The sequence below is a fragment of the Talpa europaea genome, assembly GCF_964194135.1.
Source record: "Talpa europaea genome assembly, chromosome: 9".
Lineage (NCBI taxonomy): Eukaryota > Metazoa > Chordata > Mammalia > Eulipotyphla > Talpidae > Talpa > Talpa europaea.
The window spans coordinates 77,834,051-77,859,581 of NC_140076.1; the positions used below are offsets into that span (position 1 = coordinate 77,834,051).

Here is a 25,531-nt window from a genome sequence, read left to right on the forward strand (position 1 = left end):
GATGCCCATTTTGTGCCAACCGCCAGCCCCAGAAATGTTGGGGGCACAGAGATGGACAATACACAAGGCAGGGGGCTCAGGTTGCCACTGCTCTTGGTGAAGCAGACTATGACAATTGGGAGGTACAGTGTCGTGTGGGGGTTCACCTGTGACTCTTCATTTCTGGAGGCTCCTTAGAGGAAGGGGGCCAAACTGGACTTTGAAGGAAGGTCTGGCATCCTGAGGCAGAAAGGAAAGCGTATTTGAGGTGAAAGGACAGTTTGGGCAGAGGCCCAAAGTAAGAGTGTGCCTAGTGTTCTCGGGTAGTGACAAGGGAATTCGATTTCCTGGAAGTGTTGGGGACAGAGGACTGGAAGGGGACATGGGACCTGCTTGTGGGGGCTTTGCACACAGGCTGAGTCTGTGCTTTCGTCTAGAGGCACAGGGAGCAATGGAAGGTGTCTGAGTACCGGGACAGGGGTGTGATCGAACTATAGCAGGGGATGGATTATACAAGGAGGGAGCTTGAGGCAGAAAGGTTGGTTAGATTTCTGCAGTAGTTCTAGGCAGGAGACATGAAGGCTTGAACTGGGCTGGAGGCAGAAGGAAGGGAAGACGTGGGAGCATGTGGGGGCTTTGGGAAGGTAGTCACAGGTTGGGCTTCATGTTTCTCTAGCCTAGATAACAGGGTTGTATGTGGGGGTTGAAGTGAGTGCTATGATCTGACCCCCCAACCCCCCAGCTGCTCTGTTCACAAATCAGCTCTTCTGTGGCGCTGTGAGCCCTCAGCAGCCTGCCAGTGCCAGGGAGCGGTGGCACAGTGCCCGCACCAGCCGGCATCTGCTGCTCTGGCTGGGGGGCTTTCCTCCTGGAACCTCCAGGGCTCAGCTCTGGTATCTTGCCAGGCCTGATGGAGATGAAATACACCCTTTTCCTGCCCGTTTTAAAAGACCTGGGAGGGATCACCTGGTGTGCAGCCACTCTTGGCTCACCTGTAGCTCCGGTGCTGCCAGGCTCTGTGCCCAAGCTCCCTAAACCGGAGTCTGTGTGTGTGAAATGGGAGTAATTATGTTTAGCGCACTGGTGGTTATAAGAGAGGATCAAATAAGAACACAGATGTAATGTCCTTAGCTTAATGAACGGTCACTAGTTTTAATTGACAAGTCATGGTGACAGACGGGCTGTGGAGGGGAGGGGAGAGGCAGACTGTGTGGTCTTTAAAGGAGACACTTGGGAAGCTGCTGGGACGGTGAGCTCAGTGTTGCGTATGTCTGCTCTGAGGGGCTGGGAAAATACCAGGAAGATATTGGCGGGACTGGGGTGATGTTGGGGGTCTTCCGTCAGTGGCCTCACTCGCCTCCTTGGAATCTACCATCTTAAACACCGGCCTTATGGCCAGGGGCTCCGGTGAGGTGTTCAGGAGTGGGGGCCCTGGGTCAGCCCAGCCTCATTCTGCAGCACTTCCCTCCCAGGGGCTGGCCAGTCCCTTTGCCTGGGGGCTCGGTGGGGGCCCGGCCCAGCTCAGGCTCCAGAGTGGGCAGCACCCTGGGTTTGGAATCAGTGAGCTGATATCCACGTTGGCCCTCCCCTTCCCTATCAGTGTGACCTGGACACCCTGAGGGGCAGCTTCCTTGTCCACGAAGTAGAACTGGCTGCCAGAAGGATGCCAGGGGATGAGGGATGTGCCTGGCACGGAGGGACTTTCAAAAATGTTTGGTGATGGCATGAAGGGAAGGTTGGGCAGGGAGGAGAGTGGGGTGCTGATAGGGCTGATCTGCGGGGAGACCAAGGGGAGGGGTGGGCAGTGAAGGGGCCAGGAGACTGGGTCCTGACTTAGCAGGTTAACTTTGAACTTCAGAATCGTCATGGACTACCCAGGCTTGTAAGTGGTGGGGATGAGCACTCGGGTTTGGGGGCTGTTATAATGCCTCCCCACATTGTGGTGATTGGTCTAGATAGATAAGCCGACTACTTAGTTAACATCCTCCTTGACCATAGGCAGGTAGGGCAAGATTGCCTGAAAGGGCGGTCCCCAGAGAGCTTCATGACCCCAACTGTAACTGTGCAGGTGGCTGGTGCTTCTTTGGCCCCAGCCCTAATGAAACTGGCCACAGCCACTTAATGGCAGCAATGGTCCAGGCTGGGGTGGAGCTGGGGGTTGGAGGGTGCAGTCTGTTCCAGCGTAGACAATGAGGGGCACTTTGTGTATAGAGAATGTAAAAAACAAACAAACACAACAAAAACAAACCCCAACTAAAAGACATTCTGCTTTTTTATTGCCACACTTACCGGCTCTTCTAAATAAGGTCAATGATAATAAAATCCTGCTCCTCTCGGAGCAAATGCTTCTGCGCCTGCCCTTGGGAGTCCCTGCTGCTGGTTCTCCAGCAAGAGCCCACAGCCTGGAAGCGCAGGAGGGAACCTCGCTGGGAAGTGGGCAGAGGAGGAGGTGTGGGCAGGGGAGGTGAAGGCCACGAGCTGGGGCTGGGTGGGCTATGTCCCACCCAGCGATGTCCGGAGCTGTTCTAGCTCCCTCTGACCTGGCAGGACACCAGCGCTGAGCCCCAGTGGTTCCAGAAGGAAAGTCCCTGGGCCTGGGAGCCTGGTGTCAACTGGTGCTGGTGCTGGGCCACCTGATTCTGTTCCAGCCCCCACCCTAGGACTGGCAGACGGCTCCCCATCCTCCAAGGAGGGACTCAGCCTTCAACTGGGGGTGGGCTGAAGAGGGAGACTTGGGGGAGGCGAGAGACCACCTGGGATTTGCATTTCTCCACCTTGCCTAACAAGGATGTGTATGAGGATCAAAATGAGCACTTTTAGGATTTTATTACCATGATGTAAGCAGGTTTCCTTGCAGGGCTGTAGGAGGGGCCCCTGTGGAGGGAATGTGGGAACATCTCTCTAGATTGGAGAGGCTCAGCAATGTAGGAGGGAGGAAAGCATATTTTGGGGCCGACTGAGGCCCTGAGTCCCACGGCAGTGTGTGATGGGGGTCGCCAGTGTTTTGCCCCTTTTCTGCCTGAGCCCCTTGGTGAGTTTCTTGCCAGGAAACAGCCAGGCCCAGGTGTGTTTTAGAGCCAGGCACTTTTGGTCCCTGCTGTATTGGAAGCAGATGTCAGGATGGGCAACCGTGCCCTCTGTGGTGGGGCCACCTTTGGGAGTTAGGTGAGTGAGAGTCCCTTTTCTGGATCTGCTCCTTAAAGCATGTACGTCTGGTTCCATCTGGAATCCATTTGGAACCGGTGAGGAGACTGACGTGTGGCTGTCTGGGCTACTGGGGTTGAGCAGCAGGCCTGAGACTGGCCCATAGGAACTTCCCAGAAACTCATGGCGCTGTGACAGTATTGGCCGGATGTAGAGGAGTTGGCAGGTTATAGCTCAGGAACAGCAAACAGGTTTCCTCTGGGTGTCAGCTCTGAACAGTTGGCACCAGCTGCCAGAGGGCTGTGTTGAGAAGGAATCTGAGGTGCAGCCTGAGCCTGGTGGGAACAGTGCTGGGCAAGGAAGGCTGGAGGGTATTTGCCATCCCGGATGTAGTGGAGAGGAAACAGCAAACCTACATTTGACGGTCGGTGAGTGAATTTTACCTCTCCAGACCCCAATTTCCCTGTTTTTAAAATGTGGGTAAAAATGTTGCCCTTCCAACCTGATAGGCTTATTGTGGGCACTGAGTAAGAGAGTGGAGTGAAAGCACTTTGTAAAATATGAAAAAGCAACACAAGTGCACAGTGGGGTTTTGTTGTTATTGAATCACCTGGAACCCAAATAACCTAATAGTAACAATATCCAGTGTCTACTTTCTCTGCCTCCCTGGGGACAGACCACTCTGTGGTGGGGCGGGTAAAAGACACGGCTGATGTGGATTTGACGGATACGGTGCCTGGCACCGACGTTCACTCTTGGCCAATGTGTAACCGAGTGCTCAATCACGTGTCCAATTGGAAATCATTTCCTGTTGCTCACTGACCCTCTCCCCAAGTTAAGATTTAGAGTCTGTTACTGTATTTGATGAGAAAGGACAGAGAATCTTTCCTCTGACTCTTTACTCTCCATTAAAGAGAGCAAAATTGCTTTATAAAGCTTGAAAGCCTGACAGGAGCAGGTACTAATAATGCATGAATTATGCAAATCTGTATAGTCACTGGATTTGCATAATGGAGGGGATGGAGGAGGGTTGAGAGGGGAAGCAGTGGGGGGTGAGGATGCCTGCCCAGATCTGCGTGTAATGGGGGGCACCCACTCTCCTCCCCCAACTCCTCCTAGTCTGAGGGTGACTTTTCGCTAGCCTTTTCCTGCTGGCCCTCTGTCCATCTCTCTGCCCCTGGGCTGCACTGTCATCCTTCCTACTCACTGGGGTGTCACCAAGACAGGGTACACCACCCTGTGCCTTGCTCTCATGTGGAACTGGCTTCATTAAATCTCAGGGCCGTCCCTTCGTGTGCAGACAGCTTTCCCTGAGAAGTCCCCCGGGTCATTATTTCTCCAAGCATCTGTCTTGCAGAGGTGGTGGACTTCGTTAAGTGCCATCAGGAATGGTAACTATTGCCAAAAGCTTTTTTTCTCAGCTCTATGGAGAGTGAGGGTGAGAAGGCGTCTGGAGGAGAGAACACCTCACCTGGCTTCCTGGGCTTCTCTCTGGACCTTTCTGATCTTGCTCTGAAGGGTTTTGGTTTCTGCTATAGCGCAAACTCCACCTTTTTCTCTTCTGTTCCTAGACTCTTGCTAAACTTAGGACTCTACATTTGGTGAGGGCTGAGGTTGGGACTGAGGGCTCCTGAGGCCTGATGCCAGTGAGTGCTGCCTGGTGGTCTGGGGATGTGGGAGTCAGGCTGCAGGAGTGTTGGGGAGCAGCTGTGGAGGTAGGTTGGCACTGGGAGGGGTAAGGCAGTTGGCTTCTCCAGGAAGTCCTGCTCTTCTCTGCACAGGGCAGCTTCTGTTCTGGGGTAGGGGGTTCTCACTTCTGGAAAGGCAAAGGTTGTCAAGCCTGCAAATGACTGGGCTCAACTCAGTCATGGTACTTGTTGAGCTTATAGTTCTAGGAGCCAGGGCCTGATCCAGGCTCTGGGACCATGGAGCTAAAAGAGGCTTCTTCGTCTTCATCATTGAGCTCCAACCCTAAGCTACAAATTTACATGCATCCTCTCATTTAATGCTTACAGCCACTTTCTGAAGTCACTGCTCCCCATTTTATAGATGAGTAAGTGGCAAAGCAGAGTGCAAGCCAGGTGCCCTGACTCCACAGCCCCTTCTCCTGACCATGATGCTTGATTTCTTCTGTTGACTCTGACCCAGACCCTTCCCTTGGGGCTTATGGTAACAGAGGCCTAAACAGATGGTGGGGAGATGTGTGATGCAGAGCAAGGAGAGAGGTTTGAGCCAGGAACAGTGGTAGCACAGAGCATGTAATTTTGTCAGGGAAGGCCAGGGAAGATCTCAGAGGGGGGCAGCTCCTGAGTAAGCCACAGACGGGGGGTCAGCTTCTGTTTGGCTGGAAGAGACCAGATTTTGAGGGCTGGGGTAGAGAGCAGAGTAATTCCTGCTGCTCTTAACCTCCTTCTGCTCCACTTGAGGTAGGGTGGGCCTGGGTGAGGTGGTGCTGACAGACTTAAGCAACAGTCCTGCTTGGGGGACTGGGTTGTGCTGGGACAGATGGGTTGGGCAGTGTAGGGTGCTACCGCCCCAGGACTTCTCTCTCTGCCTAGATGTTCAGCAGGTGCACCTGTCTGTCTACCTGACCATGCAACCCTGAGAGCCAGGGGTCTGTGGGGACCGGTGTGGACTCTACCTGCCTGCTGCGAGGCCATAGCTGTTTTCTCCACACACCAGCTCAGGCCCAAGACAAGGGCTATCTTTGGAACAGCCAGGAAGTCTTTGCACTATAAAGGAGAATATGGAAGGTTGGGGTGCAGCTCAAAGGAGGGATCTGAGGTCAGAGAGGAAAAGTGACTTTCCTAGACACACAGCCAGTAAAGAAGCAGGCCAGCCCTGGGTTTCTAATTCTGAGCTCTACTGGGGTCTCCTCTCACTGGCTTCCTGGACTTCTGCTCCTACCGGCTGTGCATGCTCTCCTCAGCACCTATGTTGGCACTCACCAGCAAGTACACACTGTTTCCCTACACCTGAACATCCTCTTGGGCTCCTTGTAGGCCAGGACTCAGTTCTGGAGAGAACCGAAATGGAATTGTCAGAAGAGGAAGGAGCAGTACCTACTCATCGTACTACGCCACAGGCCCTTCACTCATGGTTAACCCTCTCTCTCCAGCCCTGCAGTGGGTCCTCGCTCCTGCTTGTGAACAAGAGCCCTGGGGATGTGTTGGCTGGGGAGTGGGTGTGAGGGGAGTGGGCGAGCCGTACTGGTAGGTCTGAGAGACTCCAGGAGGTCTGGAATGAGGGGGTCCATACTGGAATCACGAAGGTCTGCCCTGTAATCCTGATGCCATCCCTCATAAGCTGTGTGGCTATAGCTAAGAGACTTAACTTCTCTGAGTGTCAATTTCCTCATTAATAAAATGAGGGTAATAATAGCTACATTATCACTTTGGTACTTCTTGGAATCACTTGTGGATCTTTGAAAAATGCTAGTCTGGCTTCCAGCTTCTGACCTTTTGATTTCATTGGTCTGGGGTGCAACTTTGGTATCAGAATTTAAAAACACTCCTTATATGATATTAATGAGCTCTGAAATTGGGAACCACTATCAGAGGGTTTGTGGGGCACAAAAGGAGATAAAGCAGACTCTTGGGGAGGACTCAATAAATGGAGGTGATTGTTTTCTAGTCTTCTCCCTGCCTCTCACTCCATTTCCTGTGGGATCTGGAGGGAGAGGGAGGGTTGTCATTTCTACTCTGTGGCTTTGCCCTGAGGGCTGACCCTGAAGTGGCTGTCAGTGGCCCCTGTTTACTAGAGAAGCTCTTCCCTTACTCCTGTACCTTCTCTGCAGCCCAGGGCAGGCCTCAGCCTTCCTGATGGTCCCCAGGGAGCTTATGATTAGACAGGTGCCCAGGGTGGGGCTGGAAGGAGCTGGAAAGAAGCTTGGCTTGACAGTGCATGTATGGTCAGGCCTCCCAGGAGTCTCCTGGTAGCTTTGGAGATGGAGGCGTGGTGCCCACAAAGGCCTGTGGGGCACAGAGGCCCATGTGGGATACCAGTTTGGATTTGGTGGTGTGATCTGGGGCAAGGGCTATTGGGAGGGTGTTCTGGGGGAGGGTGTTAGTGGGGACAGTCTTTGAAACACTCAGTTCTGTTCCTGGGTACTGTTGGAGGCTCTGTGAACCTGAGGCAGGGGCTGTAAGGGAACACACATTCCCTGGACTCCTCAGCTGTCCTGACAGGAAGGAAATGGCCCTGCTGTTTGGAGAGAAAGAGGATTCTGTCTGGGGCTGAGGGAAAAGGTGTTGGCTGGGTGAAGCTGGTTTGTCCAGGCCAGGAAAAGGACTCTCTACCCTCAGGCTGTGCCTCCCGTTTGTTTCCTTTGAATGACGAAGATTGAATTTAGCTAATGAGGAGCTTCGAGAGGGAAGTGAGAAGGGGTCCTGTGAGATTCAGGAGGTGGCAAGCCTTCCTTCACAGGATGCGCATCTTTTGCTTTTAATCAGCGTCTTCCTTACCTAGCTCCCGCTTTGAGGACTGTAAGAGACACAGCATTTTGTGATCTTATGTCCCCCTTTTCCCTCCAAGCACAAACCATACCTTCCAAATGCCTTTGATTTCTATTTCTTTTTACCACCCCAAAAAACACAGTGAATCTTTTAATAGCACAAGGCCTTTTGGATCTCTAACCAATCGGTTGCCAAATCCTATCCAAAGTGCACTCAGAATAGACACCTTCAATAAAATATATTACCTTTAAGCCAGCATAAACCTGTGAAATTTGTACATTCTTTTAGAGCATCTCTACAAATTTTACAATATTGAAATTGCCACCCAGTGACCTTTCTGGAAATACTAGATAAATTACAAGAGACAAATAGACAAACCAAATGGAGAAATGCAATTTCCAGTGCTTTTTCCTGCCAGGTTCTCAGGCTGAGGCTCAGAGATCCCTACTGCCCACCACCCCTCCCAGCTCTGTGACCCCATCCTGCTGCCGGGCCTGTCTCTCCACCCTGCTCCTGGCAAGGAGCTGGCAGGCAGGGTGCAGCTGAGAACCACCCTCAGCACTCAGAGGCAGCACTGGTATGTGGCTCCTGGCACCTTGTCCTGTCTGTGTTTGTCTCTGTGCCCTGTCATTCAAACCCTTCTTCCACTGGAGGCCGAAGCTCCCAGAAATGACCTATGGGGTGGCTTTGAAAAGGCTCAGCTGTACTGCCTGCCAGGTATGCCCAGGCATGTGGTGGGTGTCCACAACCTCCCTGAGTGAGAGCTGAGCTGGATCCAAGCCCAGAGAGCCCCCTGTGGAACATTCTCCACACCCAGGCCAGCCCTTGGTCACTGTGTATGGGCTGTTCACTCAGGGGCTTTTCCACTTCTGGGTCAAGTCCCTGTTGCCTTCCTGCCGGTGGTGATGCTCAGGGAGTGTGAGGCAGGTGTAGCACACAAAATTTGGAAGTGAACAGTCTTTAAAACCACATCACTAAGAGCTCCCAAGGGCCTTCTGGGGACTCACTGCTCCTTTGGGTGTCCTGAGCCTTGGGACAGTGAGGGGTGTGGCACCATTCACCCTGCTTCCCAGGGATGCTAATTGCAGTTTGTTGGATGGCGCGGCTGCATCATTTCCAGAGAAGTGAACTCAGTAATCAGTCTGGCTGCTTTGCAGCACTGTTCAATGGCCTGGGTCCGTAGCACCCTGAGTTGTTACTCAGGCCCCCTGGATCTCGGCTGATATTTTCCCCACAGAGAACCACCTCAGAGAATTCTTCTTCTTTTTTTTTTTTTAAGATTTATTTTTTATTTATACAATAGCTGGGATACAGGCCAGAGACGCAGGAGGGTGAGAGGATTCACCAGAGACAGAGCAGGGAGCAGAACAGGCAGACAGACTGAAAGCACTGCTGAGGGGAACAGCAGGCGCGACAGGAGAGGTCTGCCGCGCCATGTGGGAATCTCCCTGGCCAGCTGGGAATTGAACCCGCACTGCAGAGGCTGCGGACAGCTTCACAGCACTGCGCTCAACCCGCTGTGCCACCGGGGAGCCTCACAGAATTCTTCATTATATCCAGGACCCCAGACCCTTCCACATTGGGAAGGAGGGAGATAAGGAAAATCAGAGTTAAAGAGTAATCTGCGCGGTGTTGGCTCTTCTGTAGGTTAAGTAGCTCCATGAGGAACAGAGGCATTGGCAACACTGTCCAGGGGTTCACCGCTTCTTAATTTCGTAATTAATTCCACAAGCATTAATGGAATTTTCTCACATGCCATATACTCTGCTAGGTGCTGGGGGTGAGGGAGATACCAGGCACTCTGCTAAGTGCTGGGGGCGGGGGGGGGGCGGGGGAAGCTGGAAGGTGAAAAAGGACCTGGTTTCCGCACTAAAGAGTCACAGCCTGGTAAATAGATGCTCAGTGCACTCCGAGAGGACGTGGCTAGGGAGGATGGGCCGAGGTCCTGGTGAGAGGCTGGGTCTTTCGGGTTGATTAGAAATGTGAGTGCTGCAGGGGGAAAGGACGCTTCTGGCTCAGGTGGCGTGTGCATTGGCCCAGAGAAGGGAGTGTGGTGCGGTTTGGAGGATTGTGGCTAATAATTCTGTATGGCTAGAATCTGTGGTGTCTGTGGGGAGGGCCTTAATCAGATTGTGCAGGGCCTTGCTTAGGTGGTCCACCTGTATCCTAGAGGCCAGGGGGACCCACAAAAGGGATTTAGACAGAGGGGTGGCAGAATTTGTGTGTTAACCACTGTGGAATCTACATATGGTGTAACAGGAACACAGGAATCGGGGCGGGGGGGTTGTCTGAGAAGCTATATTCAAGCTCTAGATGCTAGATCTGGTGACCTTGGTTTGTAAGATGGCCTGTTTCCATTCTGACATTTGCCACACCCACGATCACCTCTCTCGTGGTCCTCCCCACCTTGTTCTGTACTTGTTTGTCCACCTCTGGCTGCCCAGCCCTCATCCCCTGGCTGTCCTCTCACATTCAGCGGCTGCTACCAGCTGGAGGGAGAGAGATGAATCCTCCAGAACAGTGTGCACTCCTGACCTATAGCTCACAGACTGCCTGGCCTTTCCCAGTTCTGTGGGGACACTGTCCCCCTGGCCCCAGCCTACCAGCTCCCACAGCACACAGCCCTGGGTTTTGATACCAGCTGGGTTTTGTCAATGAGAGAATTCACTTCCCTGGGCCTAAACCCCTTCCCTCTCCCCAACCACCTGGCCCCAAGTGACAAGAGGCAGCTGACTCATGTCCCTACCTGGAAGCCAGGGACATATGCGTGGAGAGTTTGCAGTGTATTTGGCCTGTGTGTGCCGTCTTTCACTTTGCTCTAACTCAGGTTTAAAAACTTAGTGTGGGGCCTCCCCAGTGGCGCAGCGGTTGAGCGCTGGGTTGCGAAGCTGCCCGCAGCCTCTGCAGCGCCAATTCGATCCCCGGCTGCTCCCAGCCACCAGAGGAGGGTCCCACATGGCGTGCAGACCTCTCCTGCCGCCCGCTGCTCCCCTCAGCAGTGTACTTCGGTCCCTCTGCCTGCTCTGCTCCCGGCTCTGGCTCTGGTGAATTCTCTCACCCTCCCGCACTTCTGACTGTACCCAGTGCTTGTATAAATAAATAAATAAATAAATAAATAAATCTTTAAAAAAACCAAAAAACAAAAAAACTTAGTGTGTTAGCAGCAGCAGGGGCTACCTGGGAGCTTGGAATTCGCTCTTCCTGCCCAGGGGCCTTCCAGAGCCACTTCTGCAGGAGGCTTGGGGAGGACTGGTAGGAAGTCAGGGATGGTCCCATCAGCATCGTTTTGCTGCTGCCTTTCCAGCTTCAATGCCAGGCCCTTGAGCTTCTCCAGGGTGAGGAGCCAGGAGGCAATGCCTGGATTTCTGTGTTCCTGGGTCTTTGATCACATCTGTTTTATTTAAAGGCTCAAACAATGGATTTGAAACAAATAAGTATCTGTTTAGTCAGTGGAATGAGGAAATTAAAGGTGGCTCAGATTCCCCTCCCCTCGATTCTAAGTGCTGTTTACTCCCCAAGTGAGCAGGATTGTAGTGGAGTCATTTTGTTTGATTCTCCTCACCTTGGGCTTTGGCGTGGCATGACATGACATTCATCTCTTCATTCAGTCATTCAAGTATGTTTGGGCACCTACTTCTAAGTGCCAGACCTTGTGTAAGGTCACAGGGAGAGACAAACAGGGTCCAGAACCTGGGGTGACTACCCAGCGGGAGCCTAGGGACTGCAGGATCTCAGCCTGGGGGTCCAGCGTGGTGAGAAACTTTAGCTGACAGCTTTAAGCCCCATTCTTAGAAAACCCGGGCAACAGAAATAGTGCAAGAGAGAAGAAATGTGGGTGAGAAGAATGAGAGAGAAAGAATAAGGGTGGTGGAAAGAGAAGGAGATGAAAAGAAAACCCCTCTATGAAAGGATGCCCCAGACAGCACCCAGTTCCCTGCCACAGCTCACAGTTGTGGTCAGAAGAACGTAGCAGAAGGAAAGACCCACTTGCTTTCTCAGCTACACCCTAGTAAGCTGGATCGTGGGTCACTCCCTGCTTGGTGTCTCAGTTTCCCCATCTGTAAAAAGAGGCTTTCAGCTAGGGGATGTTGGGGATCTGTTTTGAACTAACGTTCTGTGACCAGTGTAAGGCACAGTACTTGGTGGGCAGGAGCCCAAATAAAGGGCTTCAAGAAGAAGACATGGTGTTCCCCTGGAGTCCCTCATCTCGCTCAACACTGAGAAGTGGGTCCTGCCATCTCTTCACTAGCAGAGGTACCTTCTAGCTGCTCCCCCAGCTCCCCCAGCTGAAGGGCAGAGGAGGAAGTTCTGGGTCTCTGTGTGCATATATTTCTCTGGCGTGGACATACTCTTGTAGTTTTTTCTTTGCTTTTTCTGTCAGTAAGGCTATCTGAAATGCTCATGTGTAGTTCTGTTCTCAGGGCAAGCTTGCATACTCTGATGCATTGGACCGACTCCTTGGCTTCATGTTCTGAGCTTCAGTTTTCCTGTCTGTGAGATGGGCGTGGCTCTCCCTATCTCCCAGGGATCAAATAGGAAATGGAGCGAGAAAAAGCTTTGTACACAGGAAAGCCCTAAACTGACATACAGTGATTCAGTCATTAATATATTCTAATATTCAGCCCTCTCCATGGTTACAGGCTCCTCTGTGCTGAGAAATTCAAGCCACAAAGGGATAAGGCAGGCAAGGCACATGACTGAGATTGTCCATAATTGATGGAATCAACCTTAAAGGAGTGACATATAATTGCAATTAATCCAGGCACTGTGACGCTGCCCTGCTAAAAATAGTTTCTACCAATAATTGCTTTGATCTAGCAAAATGATGCCTGTCCATGAGTCTGAGAACACGGACCCTGGCCAGGGGCCTGCCAGTGGCAGCTCTGAACCCTAGCCCTGTAGCAGGTGGGTGTGGAATTATGGGGGCAGAAGGGCAGGGACAGGGCCCAGTTCTCTCCATGGAAGCTGCTGCTACATAGTTAGAGTGAGCATCTGATTTAATGTCTAAACTGGGATGCTTTTGAGCATCTTGCATTGATAATTACTTTTCATATTCACAATGATGCCAGAATACGTGTAGGCTGGATGCCCCTCGGGGAAACCCGGATGTATGGTCACTATGTAGACTATGTTAAGCTCGTGGGAATGCTTGGGCACAGCATTTCCACGTTCATTATCTGGTCTTCCTCACAATAACTCTCGAAGGAAAGTAGGATGCTTACTCTCATTCCATGGATGTGAAAGATGGCGATGGAGCCAAAGTGGCCCAGCTGTGGTCTTTGGCCCAGTTTCTCCAGTGCACATCGAGTTCAGCTGGCCAGAATCAGGGAGCTGTGTGGGGAAACAACTGGAGCTCAGGAGAGAGCCAGACCCCGGCTTCACAGTGTTGGCAGGTGACCACATCCACAGGGCACATGGGGTCGGCAGGGACTTTGCCTGAGTCTCCTCCAATCCTGGGCCAAACTAGAAAATTCCTGCACTTAGTAATTAGGGGATTTGAACATGTTGTGTAATCACTCTGTGCCTCAGTTTCCTCATTTGTCAAGTGGGGACAGCAATTCCTTGCTGTGAGGATTAAGTGAGATCCTATGTGAACATGTGTAGACTCTGGGGAGGGCGTGTAATACATCTCAGTAAGTCCTTGTAGCATTTGAATCTGGAGAGAGTTCCCAGAAACAGCCTCCATTAGGGGACAGTGGGGATTCTTTTGCCTTGAAACAGCTGTAACTGGAACCAATTAGGCTGCCTTGAGATGGGGCCTGCCTCAAGTTCTTGGACAAAAGAAGTGGATAAAATAGATGCGTGGGGAAGTAGAGAAGCTGTGGGTAACCTCCCGAATGTGCTGTGCAGGGTGGGGCCACCCACTTGATCTTTTCCCAGGCCAGAGCCCGGGTTGGCCCACGATCCTGGCCCTAGCTCCCAGATGGATGTCCTCAGACATGAGCCAGAGACACGGCTCCAGGGGTGTCCCATGGCTGGAACTGATGACACCTCAAAGCAAAGGTAGGCAGGTTGGAAATAGTTTGGTGCCAGAAAGCTAGTAAGAGAGAGTGAGGACTGTAGAAAAGTGCCATGTTCCACCTATTAATAGCCCATGTTTGGTCTCCACCACTTCTATCAACACCGTCCATCACATCCAAACAATTGGAACACCAGTGCCAAGTGGCGGGGAGTTAACATCTCACGGCTGTGCTGTTTCTGAAAAACAGCATTTCCACTTCTTATGCAGCATGAAATGCTGATTGTTCCATGCCAACTGGTTATTTTTCCAGGCCATTTCCCTTTATTTATGTTTAAGCTTTTACATTTTTAAGCAAAAAAAAGATGGAGAACCTGGAAGAGGTAATTACTGTTTCTCCTGAGTTGCCCTTGAATGAGCCACAGAAGAAATGTGCATTCCCCAAACTGGAATTGAGTACTTGCAGTGGGATGGGAGAGGAATCAGATGGGTCCAGCCCCTTTCAGGAAGCTCGGGTTGGTGCACAGGCAGAACAGGGACATAGGAAAAACACTGGCCCAGCCCTTGGAAGATTGGGCTAGGCAAGCCTTTCCCACTGCTGCTACTGGCCAGAGGTAGCGCAGACCCCCTCTCTGTACCCTTCCTGCTGAGTCTGCGCGTGGTGTGGACCTGCTGTCTCACGTGTGCTGGCAACGGCGCAGGTGTGTTGTGCAAAGTGCTGCTCCAGTCTGCTGCTGCTCCAGGAAGCCTGGCAATATGGCAGGGAAACACGAACAGGGCTGTTCTTGATCTGGAAAGCTCCAGAACAGACTTCAGAGATGTTTATGGATCCTGCCAGGTGGTGGTTTTTCTCACCATAACTGAATTCTGGGCATCTTAAAAATTTTCATTTGCTCTAAGCATTGCCAGGCCCAGGGGATAATTCTGCCCATGTGGGGGATGGAAGTGGGTTTGCCTCTGGGCACCCAGGGCAGGGAAGTCCACTACGGCCAGAGCGTTGCTTCTGTCACCACAGTAGCTTCTGGTACAGACAGAGGAAGGGGCTGGAAGGAAAAGCAAGGGAAGAGGACCTGGAGGGATGATAAGGCTGAGAGATGGCGGGGCGGGGGGTTGTCTGTACGCCTATCTTTGTGTCTTTAACACCATCATGTGCTTCTCTGGGGTAATCTTGTGCCGTGAATCAGCATTTTTACTTCAAGTTTCTCCATGGAAGATCTATTTAGCCAGTTCATTGCAGTTGGTTGGCCACTCCCGCAGAGTGTCTGAGAGTTTGTGGGGCAAGATGGGAAGAGAGGAGCCTGGGCCTGGGACGAGCTGGGTCTGGGCTGTCTTGGCTCTAGCCGGAAACCCAGTGTGCACACACAGCTTTCTACACAGCAAAGTGATTTCCTGCTGTTTTATTGGCTTGGGGGCCAGATAGGTTTTAACAAGAAAATAAAACTACTTCATAGCAAGCTATTCAGAGAGCACATTTCTATGTTTCAGATGTTCAAGAAAATAGGGGCTTCAGCAAGCTGAAGGAAATAAGGGGAAGAGAGCAGTGGATGTTTACAAGGAGAGCCCCTTGCTAAAGGGGATGGCAAATCGAGCAATCTCGCGGCGGGGCTCTATACTCCTGGGCTTGTGTGGGGAGCAAAGTTTCAGTGACTCTCTGTCACTCAGGACTCCCAAGCTGCTAGGACAGGTATTGGGGCTGGGGCAACAGACAGTACGTCTCCTGCATTTGTAAGCCGAGGAAGGTGAAAGGTAATCAGAAGCAGGTTGCTTATGGGAAAGAGAAGCCGAGTGATTAGGTGAGAGGTTTGGAGGCGACTGCCAGGATAGAGGGGTAGGTTTTTGGAGAACAGATAGATTCAGGAACTGGTTGTTATATTTTCTTGAATAGGCCATGGGGTGGGCAGGCCTGCCTCTGCCTGAGCCGTATGACCCGGCTTCTAAGCCTTACCTCTCTGTAGGTTGCAGTTGCACAGGGGCAGGACCAGCTCCTTGGGTCTCAGTGTCTTCAAGTAGAAGAAGGGCGGGGGAGTTGATCTCTAAGGCATTTGTGGATTCCTATGGGTGTTTGGCTCAGGCAGCGCTCATTTGTGGAGGAAATTGACATAGGCACTCAGGACGCCAAGTTGGAGAGAGGCTCACAGAAGCATTTGTTTAGCTTTATTGGGGGTCATTTGACAAAACACAGCCAGATCTTTGAAAAAGTCAGAGTCTTCCAAAGTAGAGATGGGCTGCCTGGAGTAAGAGAGACCCCAGTCCTGGAGTTGATCAACAGAGACCCGATGACCACATGCCAGGAATCTCCTGCGGAGGGAGATTCATGGGCCATTGCCCGGGAGGGCTTTTAAGTTTCCTTTTAAGTTCAAGACTCTGGGGCTCCAATACCCTATGGAGTGACTTACTGTTTCATGGCGTCTCCGCAAGGCTATAGTGGTGGCCCCGGCCTGCGGGCATCTTTCCTGTGCTCCAAGAGCAGCAATTCTCTCCCAGGGCTAAAGTGTTAGACTCACTGAAGTAGTTTTTAAAATGTCAGTGCCAAGGCCTCACCTAAGATTCTGATCGAATTGTTCTGGAGTGGGACGAAGGCCCCAGAATGGCCTGGGCTATTGGGCCATTCTGATGGCCCTGATGGCTGGGGAGACATACCTTCATCACCAGCTTTTTGCTGTCTAGATACAGAGCTCAAAAGTTGGAGGCTGTATTTACCCTTACATTCACTCACCCAGCATTTGTCAAGAGCTTATATTATGTCCAGAGCAGCCATCGTGGGTCAGCTCTTGATTACCTTATGCAAGGAACAAACTGCCTTAAAACAAAACAAAATGCCTTGTCATCTGATGATGTGTGTTTCTACCTTCTGCACTTAACACAGTGCCTGGCACATGGCAAGCATGTAATAGAAACTTCCATTAAATAGCATGTTGCCTTTGGGGCAGGAAAATAAATCCTAGCAAGCGTGCAGTAGAGAATACATGATGCGCCACTTTCCCTCTGCTCAGACCTTGTAAAGGAAACCATCGCCTTAATTGGAGTTATGTTTGTGGCCGTGAGGGGTGGCCCGTTCATCTTGATATTTTGGTAGCGTGGTCTCCCAAATGATCTTTTCTTGCCTGCCTTGGGGCAGCACACAGCAGGAGAGCCGGGGCCTGGGGACAATCATTTCCTCTTAATTGGCATCCTGGTGCCGTGCTGGCTTCAATAGATATTGCCAGGCACCCTTTGCCCAGACCTGAATGCCCTTGTCATTAACTGCATGATGTCCTCAGACATCAGGTTCCATCTCTTCTGGGAGTGACACAGTGGGGGCCACAGAGAAATGCCCCAGGCCAATTTGACTTTATGAGTTTTATTTTGAAACCATTAGCTTCCTTCACTCCACAGAGTTTCCTGCCCGCCTGCCCCACGCCAGACCCATCTGGGTTGTTGACAGAGATGATGCGGACCCCCAGCCCTGACCTCAGCTGCTCACGGTCTATCGCGCCAGGGAGCTACTGAGACTTGATGGTGGTGTGACTGGGCCTCATCGGGGAAGGCTGGGCCTGGAAGGTTGATGTCCAGTGACTGACATCCACGTGTCCTGAGACTCACTGGGTGGACAAGTGTACATAGCTATACCTTTGGGTCTGACTTTGAACCTAGCCTCCACTTCTTCTTCATTCAGGGGCAATGGGAAAGTGACTGAATTTTCCAGACCCCCGATAGGGTTATTCTGAGGATCTCAAGCAATCAGAACAGTGCCTCCTGCCCCATGGTAAGTGCACGATAAATGTTAGCTGTTATTTTTATCACATTCCATTTGTTTTCATGTGTTGGGAAATCTAGGATGGAAGTGTTTACCCCCTTGACACATCTCAAAAATTTGAATGAATTTGAATATTCATTCAAATATTCAATGTCCATCTAATATTTATTGATGCATTATATGCTGAACTAGGTCCTAGGTAGGAGATGTAGTGGTGAAATAGGTGAAATGGTCATATCCACCCTTCTGGGCCTTCCCTCCGGGCGGCTGAGAAACAGTGAATGAGAGCAGTGGCTTAGGCTGTGGCAAGTGCTCCATCACCACAGTGAGGCAGTTATGGTCAGGGTGGTCCAGCAGGAGCTGCTCAGGCAGGATGTAGGGTCCGGGGCAGGCTAGAGGGATTCTTGGTGCACTTAGGCGAGGATCAGTGCTCCCAGCTTAGATGGTGGGTGTGGACTTGAGGCAGGGATGGTAGTTATCAAGGGGTTTGAGAAGCTATCTTCCCATGAACATAGGTCAGTTCCCTCCTCCTGGCCCTGGTCAGCTGGCTCCTAGTGTCCCTGCTGGCACCTGGGACAGACAGGAAAGTGTAGATGATTTAGCCTCATCTTTCTCCCCACCTGGGTCTATGCCTTTTGCATGCCCTTGTCGTGGGTGGTGGGGAAGGAGGAAGTCAGAGAAGCATCTATGTAAGAAGTGTCTCAGATGTAGAAAAGGCAACAGGGATGCTCGGTCCCATCTCTAGTCTTCGACCTGGTGAAGACAGGCCCTCACCCATGCCATCTCCTCAGGAAGGCGGGCCAGGTGCCAGCGGCTCGGCCTCTGGTATCCAGGTGTGTTGCTCAGCTCTGTGGACTTTGAGCAGGAAAAGATCTCACCTGTGCCTCCACCGCACAACCTGGGGAGAGCGTCCATCCTCAGCAAGCAGCACTTTGGGGATCAGGCACTCTCTGAAGCCCCCTTTGTCTGCCCTCCTCACCTCACTTGCAGGATGTAGAGTCAGGTTCAGCTACCTCTGCAGGGTTGCCTCCTCAGGTCCTGGGCACACCCTGGTCATTTAGGGCTGCCTGCAGGCCCTCTCTCTCCAGGCATCCTGCACACTTCTGACTGCCCCAGCAAACTCCATTTCTATAGCCCTGCTCACCTGCCCCTTCATCTGTCTGGGGGATTCAGGCTCAGCAGGCTGAGGTGGGGAAGGGATGAGGGGATGCCTGGTATTGAAAGTACCCGGTGCCAGGAACTGGACACACAAGTGCTGGAGTTGTCTGAAAGTTGTATGAAAGTTGGCCCCCACAGACTGCCGACGCTTCTTTCTGAAATTCCAGGCAGCATCGTAAATTATTGCAACCCTAGAATGGTGGTATTGAAGGTGCATTAAGCAGCCCAGACTGTGGGCCAGCTGAGTTTTCAGGACATCTTTGGCATTGAGAGAATGTGAATTTTTCTTTGTGAGAAAAAAGAATGAATTTTTTCCCTAGGCATTATTTTACTTCTTCATCCAAGACCTGTAAGTAAAGTGAGGGTAGGTCCCATGAGACCCGGTCTATGGAGGAGGAAATGGAGGTCCAGAGAGGTTAAGTGATAGGTCCAGTATCACACAGCTAGTAAACAGCAAATGCATGACTCAAATTCTGGTCTCTGGATTTCAAATCCCATGTTGCTCACCAAGAAACAATGGTAATCTTCTTTCTCCCAGAACTAAGTAAAAGAGGCACTGGTTCTGTTTGCGGAAAAGATAGCACGAGAAAGTTTTGCTGCTGAGTATTTCACACTCCCAATTTTATCATATATAGAAATGCTTGGGAAAAGAAAAAACATACAAAGAGAAGTATGGAGTGTCCCTAGGACCAGTGTACGTCGTGGCCAGCATGTGCCTGGTGCCATAGGCCCCTTGGCTTAGTTGAACTTCAGGGGATTTTACTGGAGAGGGTAAAGGGGAGGGTCCCAGAGTCTCATTTTACTGGAGAGGGTAGTGGAACAAGGCCTAGCAGAATGAAGCAGCTTGTCTCAAGCCACGCATTTACCGTAAAAGAGGTTAAGATGCCCTGGGCCCTCTGTGCCAAGTCCAGGGTAGTCCAGAGCCCTCTTGGTTATGAGGTATCCTGGGTCTTTGGAATTTTCTCAGGCCTATCAGCGACTTGGCTCCCCTGTGAGTTCCCCAGAGTCCACCCTTCCATCCCTGTGACAGCTTTCCCTTTCCCCCCCTCTCGGGGTGGACAGCAGAGCATACAGAGGGCCTCAGTGGTTCCATTCTGGACCATGAGTGACCCAAATCAGGTTCTGGTGGCTGCCTTCTGGTAGCAGCCAGACCTGTACTCACTCTGAGGATGTTGGGAGCATCCACAACTGTGCTTATGTGAGGCAGCTGAACCTAGGAGAGCGAGCCCAAGCTCGGAGGTGAGCAGGAGGGTGAATGGCTGAGAAGGAAAGATCACGAGAGAGCGGCAGGGTGGGAGCAGAGGAAGGAAGAAGCAGGGCTTGCTGATGTGAATGCACCAGGTTGGGGAAAAAGTCAGGTCTCACAGAACAGCCACCAGGAATGCTGTCTTCCCTGCCAGTGGATGTGGGACTGGTTTTAATTTGCATAGCATTAATTAGCAAGAGTGTCTAATTAGGACAACCATTACAGAGCCACAGGATTAAGTTGATGCTGAATACCAATCCATTTGGAGGCTCTCCATGAAATTGAAGGAAAAGTTGACTTTACTAAACAGAAAAGAGATCTAAATCAATTATTTCCCAAATCAAATGCACAAACCAGTGATGTCAGAAAGGGTCTTAATTCAGTAAATGCAGACCTTCGATGGGCCACTTCTTTCCCTTTGGGGGTTCCAGTCAGTGACAAAATTAATGAATAGTTCACATATGTGAACAGGCACACATGGGCGCACACACTTTTGTGGGGCAGCTTGTTTGGGAAGGTGACTGCACACCTTTCCATGTTTCAGCTAATACTTCACTTTGGTTCAGTGTCCCTCCAGGACGCTACCTTCAAGCATAGTTTTCTGTTATTTTCAAATGTTCCGAACAATGAAACACATTCAGAACTTTAAAGTCTCTGGGAAGATCTACCATAATCATTACAATTCTGGAAGCTACAAGGCAGGCCAGGAGAGCAATTTATACGGCTGGCTCTGAAGCCAGGGAACATACTCCATCACACTGCACAGCCTCAGGGGAGGCAAGCAGGAGCAGTTCTAAGACACCTCACTGCAGAAATTGGAGGCCAGCAAGGCATGAAGGGCAGCGCAGGGGTGCTGGCACCTGAGGAGAGCATGGAACCTGGGGGCAGACACATCTGGTGCAAATCTCGGTTCGTCACATCCTTACTTTGTCATTTGTTGGCCATGTCCTTGGACATGTTATATAACTTGTCAGCTGCTCAGTTTCCTCTGTGGCAGGGGCTTGATGACACTCACCTTGAGTGATAGGAGCTCACAGTGGTGCTTCATCACAGATTGTCATCAATGAGAAATTGCAGATCTGGGAAGGGCTGGACCTAACGGAGACCACAGGGATGGGGTGTCTTGCAGGAATGAGGTTCATCTCCCACTCTGCTGCAATCTCTTCTGTGCGCCCCTGATGACGGGAGCCTGTCTGTGCTAAGAAGACGGGAAGTCACTATCTCACATAACTACATAACTAGTTCATTACATAGGCATGGGGGTGGAGGTGGGGTGGGTGGAACATGGTATATGGAAAAATCTGGCATATGGCAAGTTATGACCCTGGAAAAATCGCATCGTCTCTCTGATCCTCAGTTTATCAGTAAAATGGAGAACTTACGACCTTCTATGTAGGGTGAGGATGAGGTAAATGGTGTAGAAGGTCTCATGTGAGACATGGTAGAGAGTTGATATTGATACCTGTTAGGTAAAAATAAAAGTGCTATGCTTAAGTAATCTCAAGAAGGACATGTTATGCTCCTTGTGTACTCAGGGTATCAGAGGTAATATCGTAGAAGTCCTGTTCCCTGGACTCAGGCAGACTGTGAGTGGAATGAAGGGCAATAATGTCACCTGAGTGGGGGCTCTCTGCCCAGCCCCGGGGTTGGATGTGGCTCCAGCCCCTAGCTGGTAGGTGAGTGATACGTACAGCGTGGTTCTAGGAAATGGGCATCCAGTAAACAACTAGTGTTTAGGAGACTCGGGTCCTTCATCCCCCTTGAAGGAATGGGCGAGACACCTCAAGAGTTCCCTTACAGCCACCTGAGGCCGGGTCACCAGGGCAAGCCACCCTTCTGCCTGGACGTCTCCTTCTTGCAGTCCAGGGCTCAGATTTTTAAGAAACAGCAGAAACTTTTCTGATGATGAAAATGGTATAGTCTCATTGTAGAATGTGGGTTAAAAAAAGGGAAAACAACAATAAGAAAAAAGCTCTCATATTTCAAGGTATTTAATGTATTTTCATAGTGTTTCTTTTAACATTAAAAAAGTAAAAAAATAAAAATAATTGGAAATATACTTCATATACAGATTTGAAATTTGGGTTTTTCACTTTCTGTCATATCACGAGCCTTCCCTTATATGTCTTCAGATATTCTCCACAGAAATGGTTTTTAGCCATTGCTTCATGTTCTATCATCGGCTATTCTGGAATTTACTTAACTACTCTAATTTTTATTTGACATTGAGGAATAAATGATTTTAAAAAGTGACTCTCTTCTGCTGGGATATTATTCATAAGCATTTCTGTGGACTGAGGATAATTATTATTGAGAAGTTCTGAATTGAGGGGAGAAGGGTTGACCAGTCGATCACAGGAACCCCTCCCAGCCCTGAGTCCCTTTTGGCCCTCAGATGGGGGTGGGTAGGGGCAGAGAAGGTATGGGGGTGCCCTGACCATGTGCTGTATGGGAGCTGATCAGTCAGCTTGGTGTCATTGCCATCACCCAAAGAACCAGACCAATTTCAATTTGCCTGGAGTTTAGGCATCAAAGAAAATATGATAATTCAACATTTTAACAAATAATAAACATTTCGAGTCTAGCCAGACTTCTTTGACATGTTTTATAACTATTAAAAATGGCTGATGGTTTCTTTTTTTATTGACATGTGATACTGAACGTAAGGAAATCTGGAAGGTAACCAGCATCCAGTGCATTTGATTCAGTGCATTTGATTCATCTCCCCATAGGGCTGGAGCTGGCCAGAGAGGTTGCACTGGCTCAAACCGAGAAGCAGGTGGGAGTCACCTCTTACGTAAAGACTTTGAGTTTTAGAACAAAAGGATGAGGCTCAAAGGAGAGGAGACAGCATCTGGCTCCTTTCCCTTCACCTCTTCCTCTAAAAATGATGGAAATAGACTTGGATTCTGATTTCAGTTAATTTCTGCCAAAAGGAAACAAATTAGAGGTTGAAATGTGCAGCTGATCTCAAACCCTTCCCTGGGGAGACTTGATGCTCCCCAGATGCCTTCAGACCCCTTTGAGAAGAAAGTTATGGTCATTTCTGGCTCAAAAACATTGTGAGCTGTCCTCACTAGATTCTGGAGGAAGGTTTGTCTTATCCCAAAACTGCCTGAGGCTCCTGGATTCCCTGCTCTTTTTAGCTTTGTCTAAGTCTCTGATTAGGTGGTGCTTGCTTGGGCACCATGTAGTAGTGCCTTCTGAAGGATGGGGCTGCGTTCTGTTTTCTTTGTGTGCACAGTAGGAGGGGCACAGCTGAGGTCCCCTTAGGCACTGCCATACCTGTGTGCTGCTCTACATGAAACCATAGAATGGTGCAAGAAGCAAAAAGAAAACGGTCTTAAGTTTAGAGCCTCATCTGGGTAGATGACTCCACGCAGTGTAGAAGTGTAGAAAGTGAGAGTTTGTGGCTAAGCCAGAAAGCCGTGGTGGGCAGGAGCCTTCTGTGAGTAGCCTGCAGCGCCTAGCACGTTGTAGCTGAGTAGTTATGAAGGAAAGAAAGAGTCAGTGAGTCCTTTATTAGTTCTCCCCTGGGTCCCAGCACCAGCTTGTGTCAACACAAAGTGGGCCCCATAACTCCATCATATAAATGAGAGAGATGCCAGGGAGACACTGTTTGTCTCAGCCGGCAGAGGGCAGGTGAGACTATGGATCTGGGCATCTTGAAGTTTAGGTTCAGGTTCAAGTCCCCCATTTACCCCAAGCTGCCATGTTGGACACCACCCCTCACCCCCAGATCTTGGTTGCCTCTTACTGCCTCTGAAAGTTTTCTTGGACAGTGGTGTCTCCCTCTCTTTGAACCCCCAGCTCTGCTGTAGGTGTCACTTGGCAGTCAGTTGCATCCTGCCTTTGGAGACCCTTCTGTCGTGGTCTTAAGCTGTCATGTGGGTCTGTATAAGTGGATGCTTCTCCTGTTTCTACTCTTTTCTCTTTGGAGAGTGGACCTGAGGGACAGGAGTCAGAGGCCTTGGTTTTGAACTCTGGCACAGGCCACCCACCCCTCTGATCCTCTACTGTAACATCTGTGAAGTTGGGATAGAGGCCCATGTCTGATGTGTTGATGGATGAGAACAAAGCACCTTGTCAACTCTATAGCACTCAGGCTTTGCTCTGACTGCCAGCCCTGGGGGCCCAGGGTCAACTTCTCATGTGCCGTGTGTCTCAGGATACGCAGATAGCAACTGATGCTCAGGGCTATGTTCCCATCTTCCTTTGGGGTTGGGAGCCATTTCTACTTCCAGGGTATCAAGTCTCCAAGCCAGATGGCCTGATTTGTAGAGGGTGCGAAATAACTGATAGCAAAGGCCAACCTCATGTGGCCAGGCGCTGGTCTCAACACTTTGCATGCACTAATTCCTTTAATTTTCACAACAGCTCCATGAGGTAGGTACTGATGTTGCTTACCCCCACCTGATAGACGAGGCAACAGCCTAGAGAGGTGGAGTAAGCAGTGGAAGGTCAGGTAGCTAGTGAGTGGCTGTATCAGGGTGTGGCCCCAGGAGCTGGCCCCAGGGTCCATGCTGGTGACCATGTGGGTCTCTGCCGTGTGGCCCACCGCCTCCCAGTCCTTGGCAGGACTCTTTTCCTGCCCAGCACTGCTCTCTGCTCCCGTGCTTGGTCCACTTCTCTTTCCAGTAGCTCCTCTGCTGTTCTTGCCTCCTCTGTGCCCTTGGCATAAGCCGGGAGGAGAGAGTAGGTGCTGGGACATTCTAATTCATTCTGCAAAGATCTCAGGTTTCCCCTGGTTCAGATTTGTTAAGAGAAAAGAGAGGCTCAAGCTGGTACAATATTGCTGCCCAGAGCACATAATCGTGGCACAAAAAAAAATTAGGTTCATATGACTTATGAGCATGGAGGCAAAAATTCTAAATAACACATCAGCAAATCGAATCTAGCCTTGCATAAAAAACATTATACATCATGCCCAAGTAGGGTTCATCCCAGGAATGCAAATATGATTTAACCTTAAAAAACAGAGGCCTGGGGGCGGCTGCTGGGACTGAGCTGGCCCAGGATCCAGCTTAAGGCTGGTTTGTGGCTCAGGCTACCTTTGGGCTGTACCTTGCTCCTGAAAGGGCTGGTGACAGTTCTTGCCTTTGCTTCCCACCCCCACCTCCCATTTTACAGGATCAGAGTTAAATGAGATGCTCCAGTCTGGCCCTCCCTAATTCTCTCTTTCCATTTCTCCTGCAGGATTCCATGTTTTCGTTGGCCCTGAAATGCCTTATCAGTCTGTCCACCATCATCCTTTTGGGTTTGATCATTGCCTATCACACACGTGAAGTCCAGGTAGGTGTCCCGGCCTCCACCACTGTGTGGTGGCTGTTCCCTCTGCCGTGCTGTAGCCTGAGCCCCCGTCTGCACCCAGGTCTTGGCTCCTCTCTTTAGTTTGAACCCTTGGGAGAGGAAATTGTGAGGCTGTCTGTGACTGGAATAACTGGGACATTATCTTTATTTGGGGACCCCAGAGGCAAACATGGCTTCATGATTTGGGAGGTGGCCTGCTCAGGCGCCTCGTTTAGCGCCGTGTGCTGTGAGAGCCGTTAGGGGTTGTTTTGTCTTTTTGATCTCTTGCTGGATCCTTTCTGAACTTGAGCCACTGAGTACCCCCATGAGGCAGACCTGCCCCCTACACACATTACATACCACACACACACACACTCCAGCGCCACAAAATGCCAACAGGAGCCTGTATTTCCACATAGCGTAGAAATGCCGCTGGACCTTGCCAGACTGGGAAGAACCATTTTCTAGATAGAGTAGAAGTCTGTGGTGGTCCAGGGGCCCCAGGAGTGACTGGCAGCCATAAAAATGCTGGCTGGGCCTCTGGGGTACACTTCCAGCTTGACCGC

The 25,531-nt window shown here is 50.7% G+C and overlaps 1 protein-coding gene across 1 annotated transcript in view; it reads left to right on the top strand.

Annotated features, from left to right (window-relative positions):
• The window catches only part of KCNN3 (potassium calcium-activated channel subfamily N member 3), a gene marked incomplete at both ends in the record, with an annotated part of 146,929 nt that overhangs the window by 17,007 nt on the left and 104,391 nt on the right, over positions 1 to 25,531 (top strand). Inside the window, one exon of the mRNA XM_084243765.1 lies at positions 24,873 to 24,968. Within this exon, the coding sequence (XP_084099891.1) occupies positions 24,873 to 24,968 (96 nt within the window). The remainder of the gene's footprint in view (positions 1 to 24,872; positions 24,969 to 25,531) is intronic.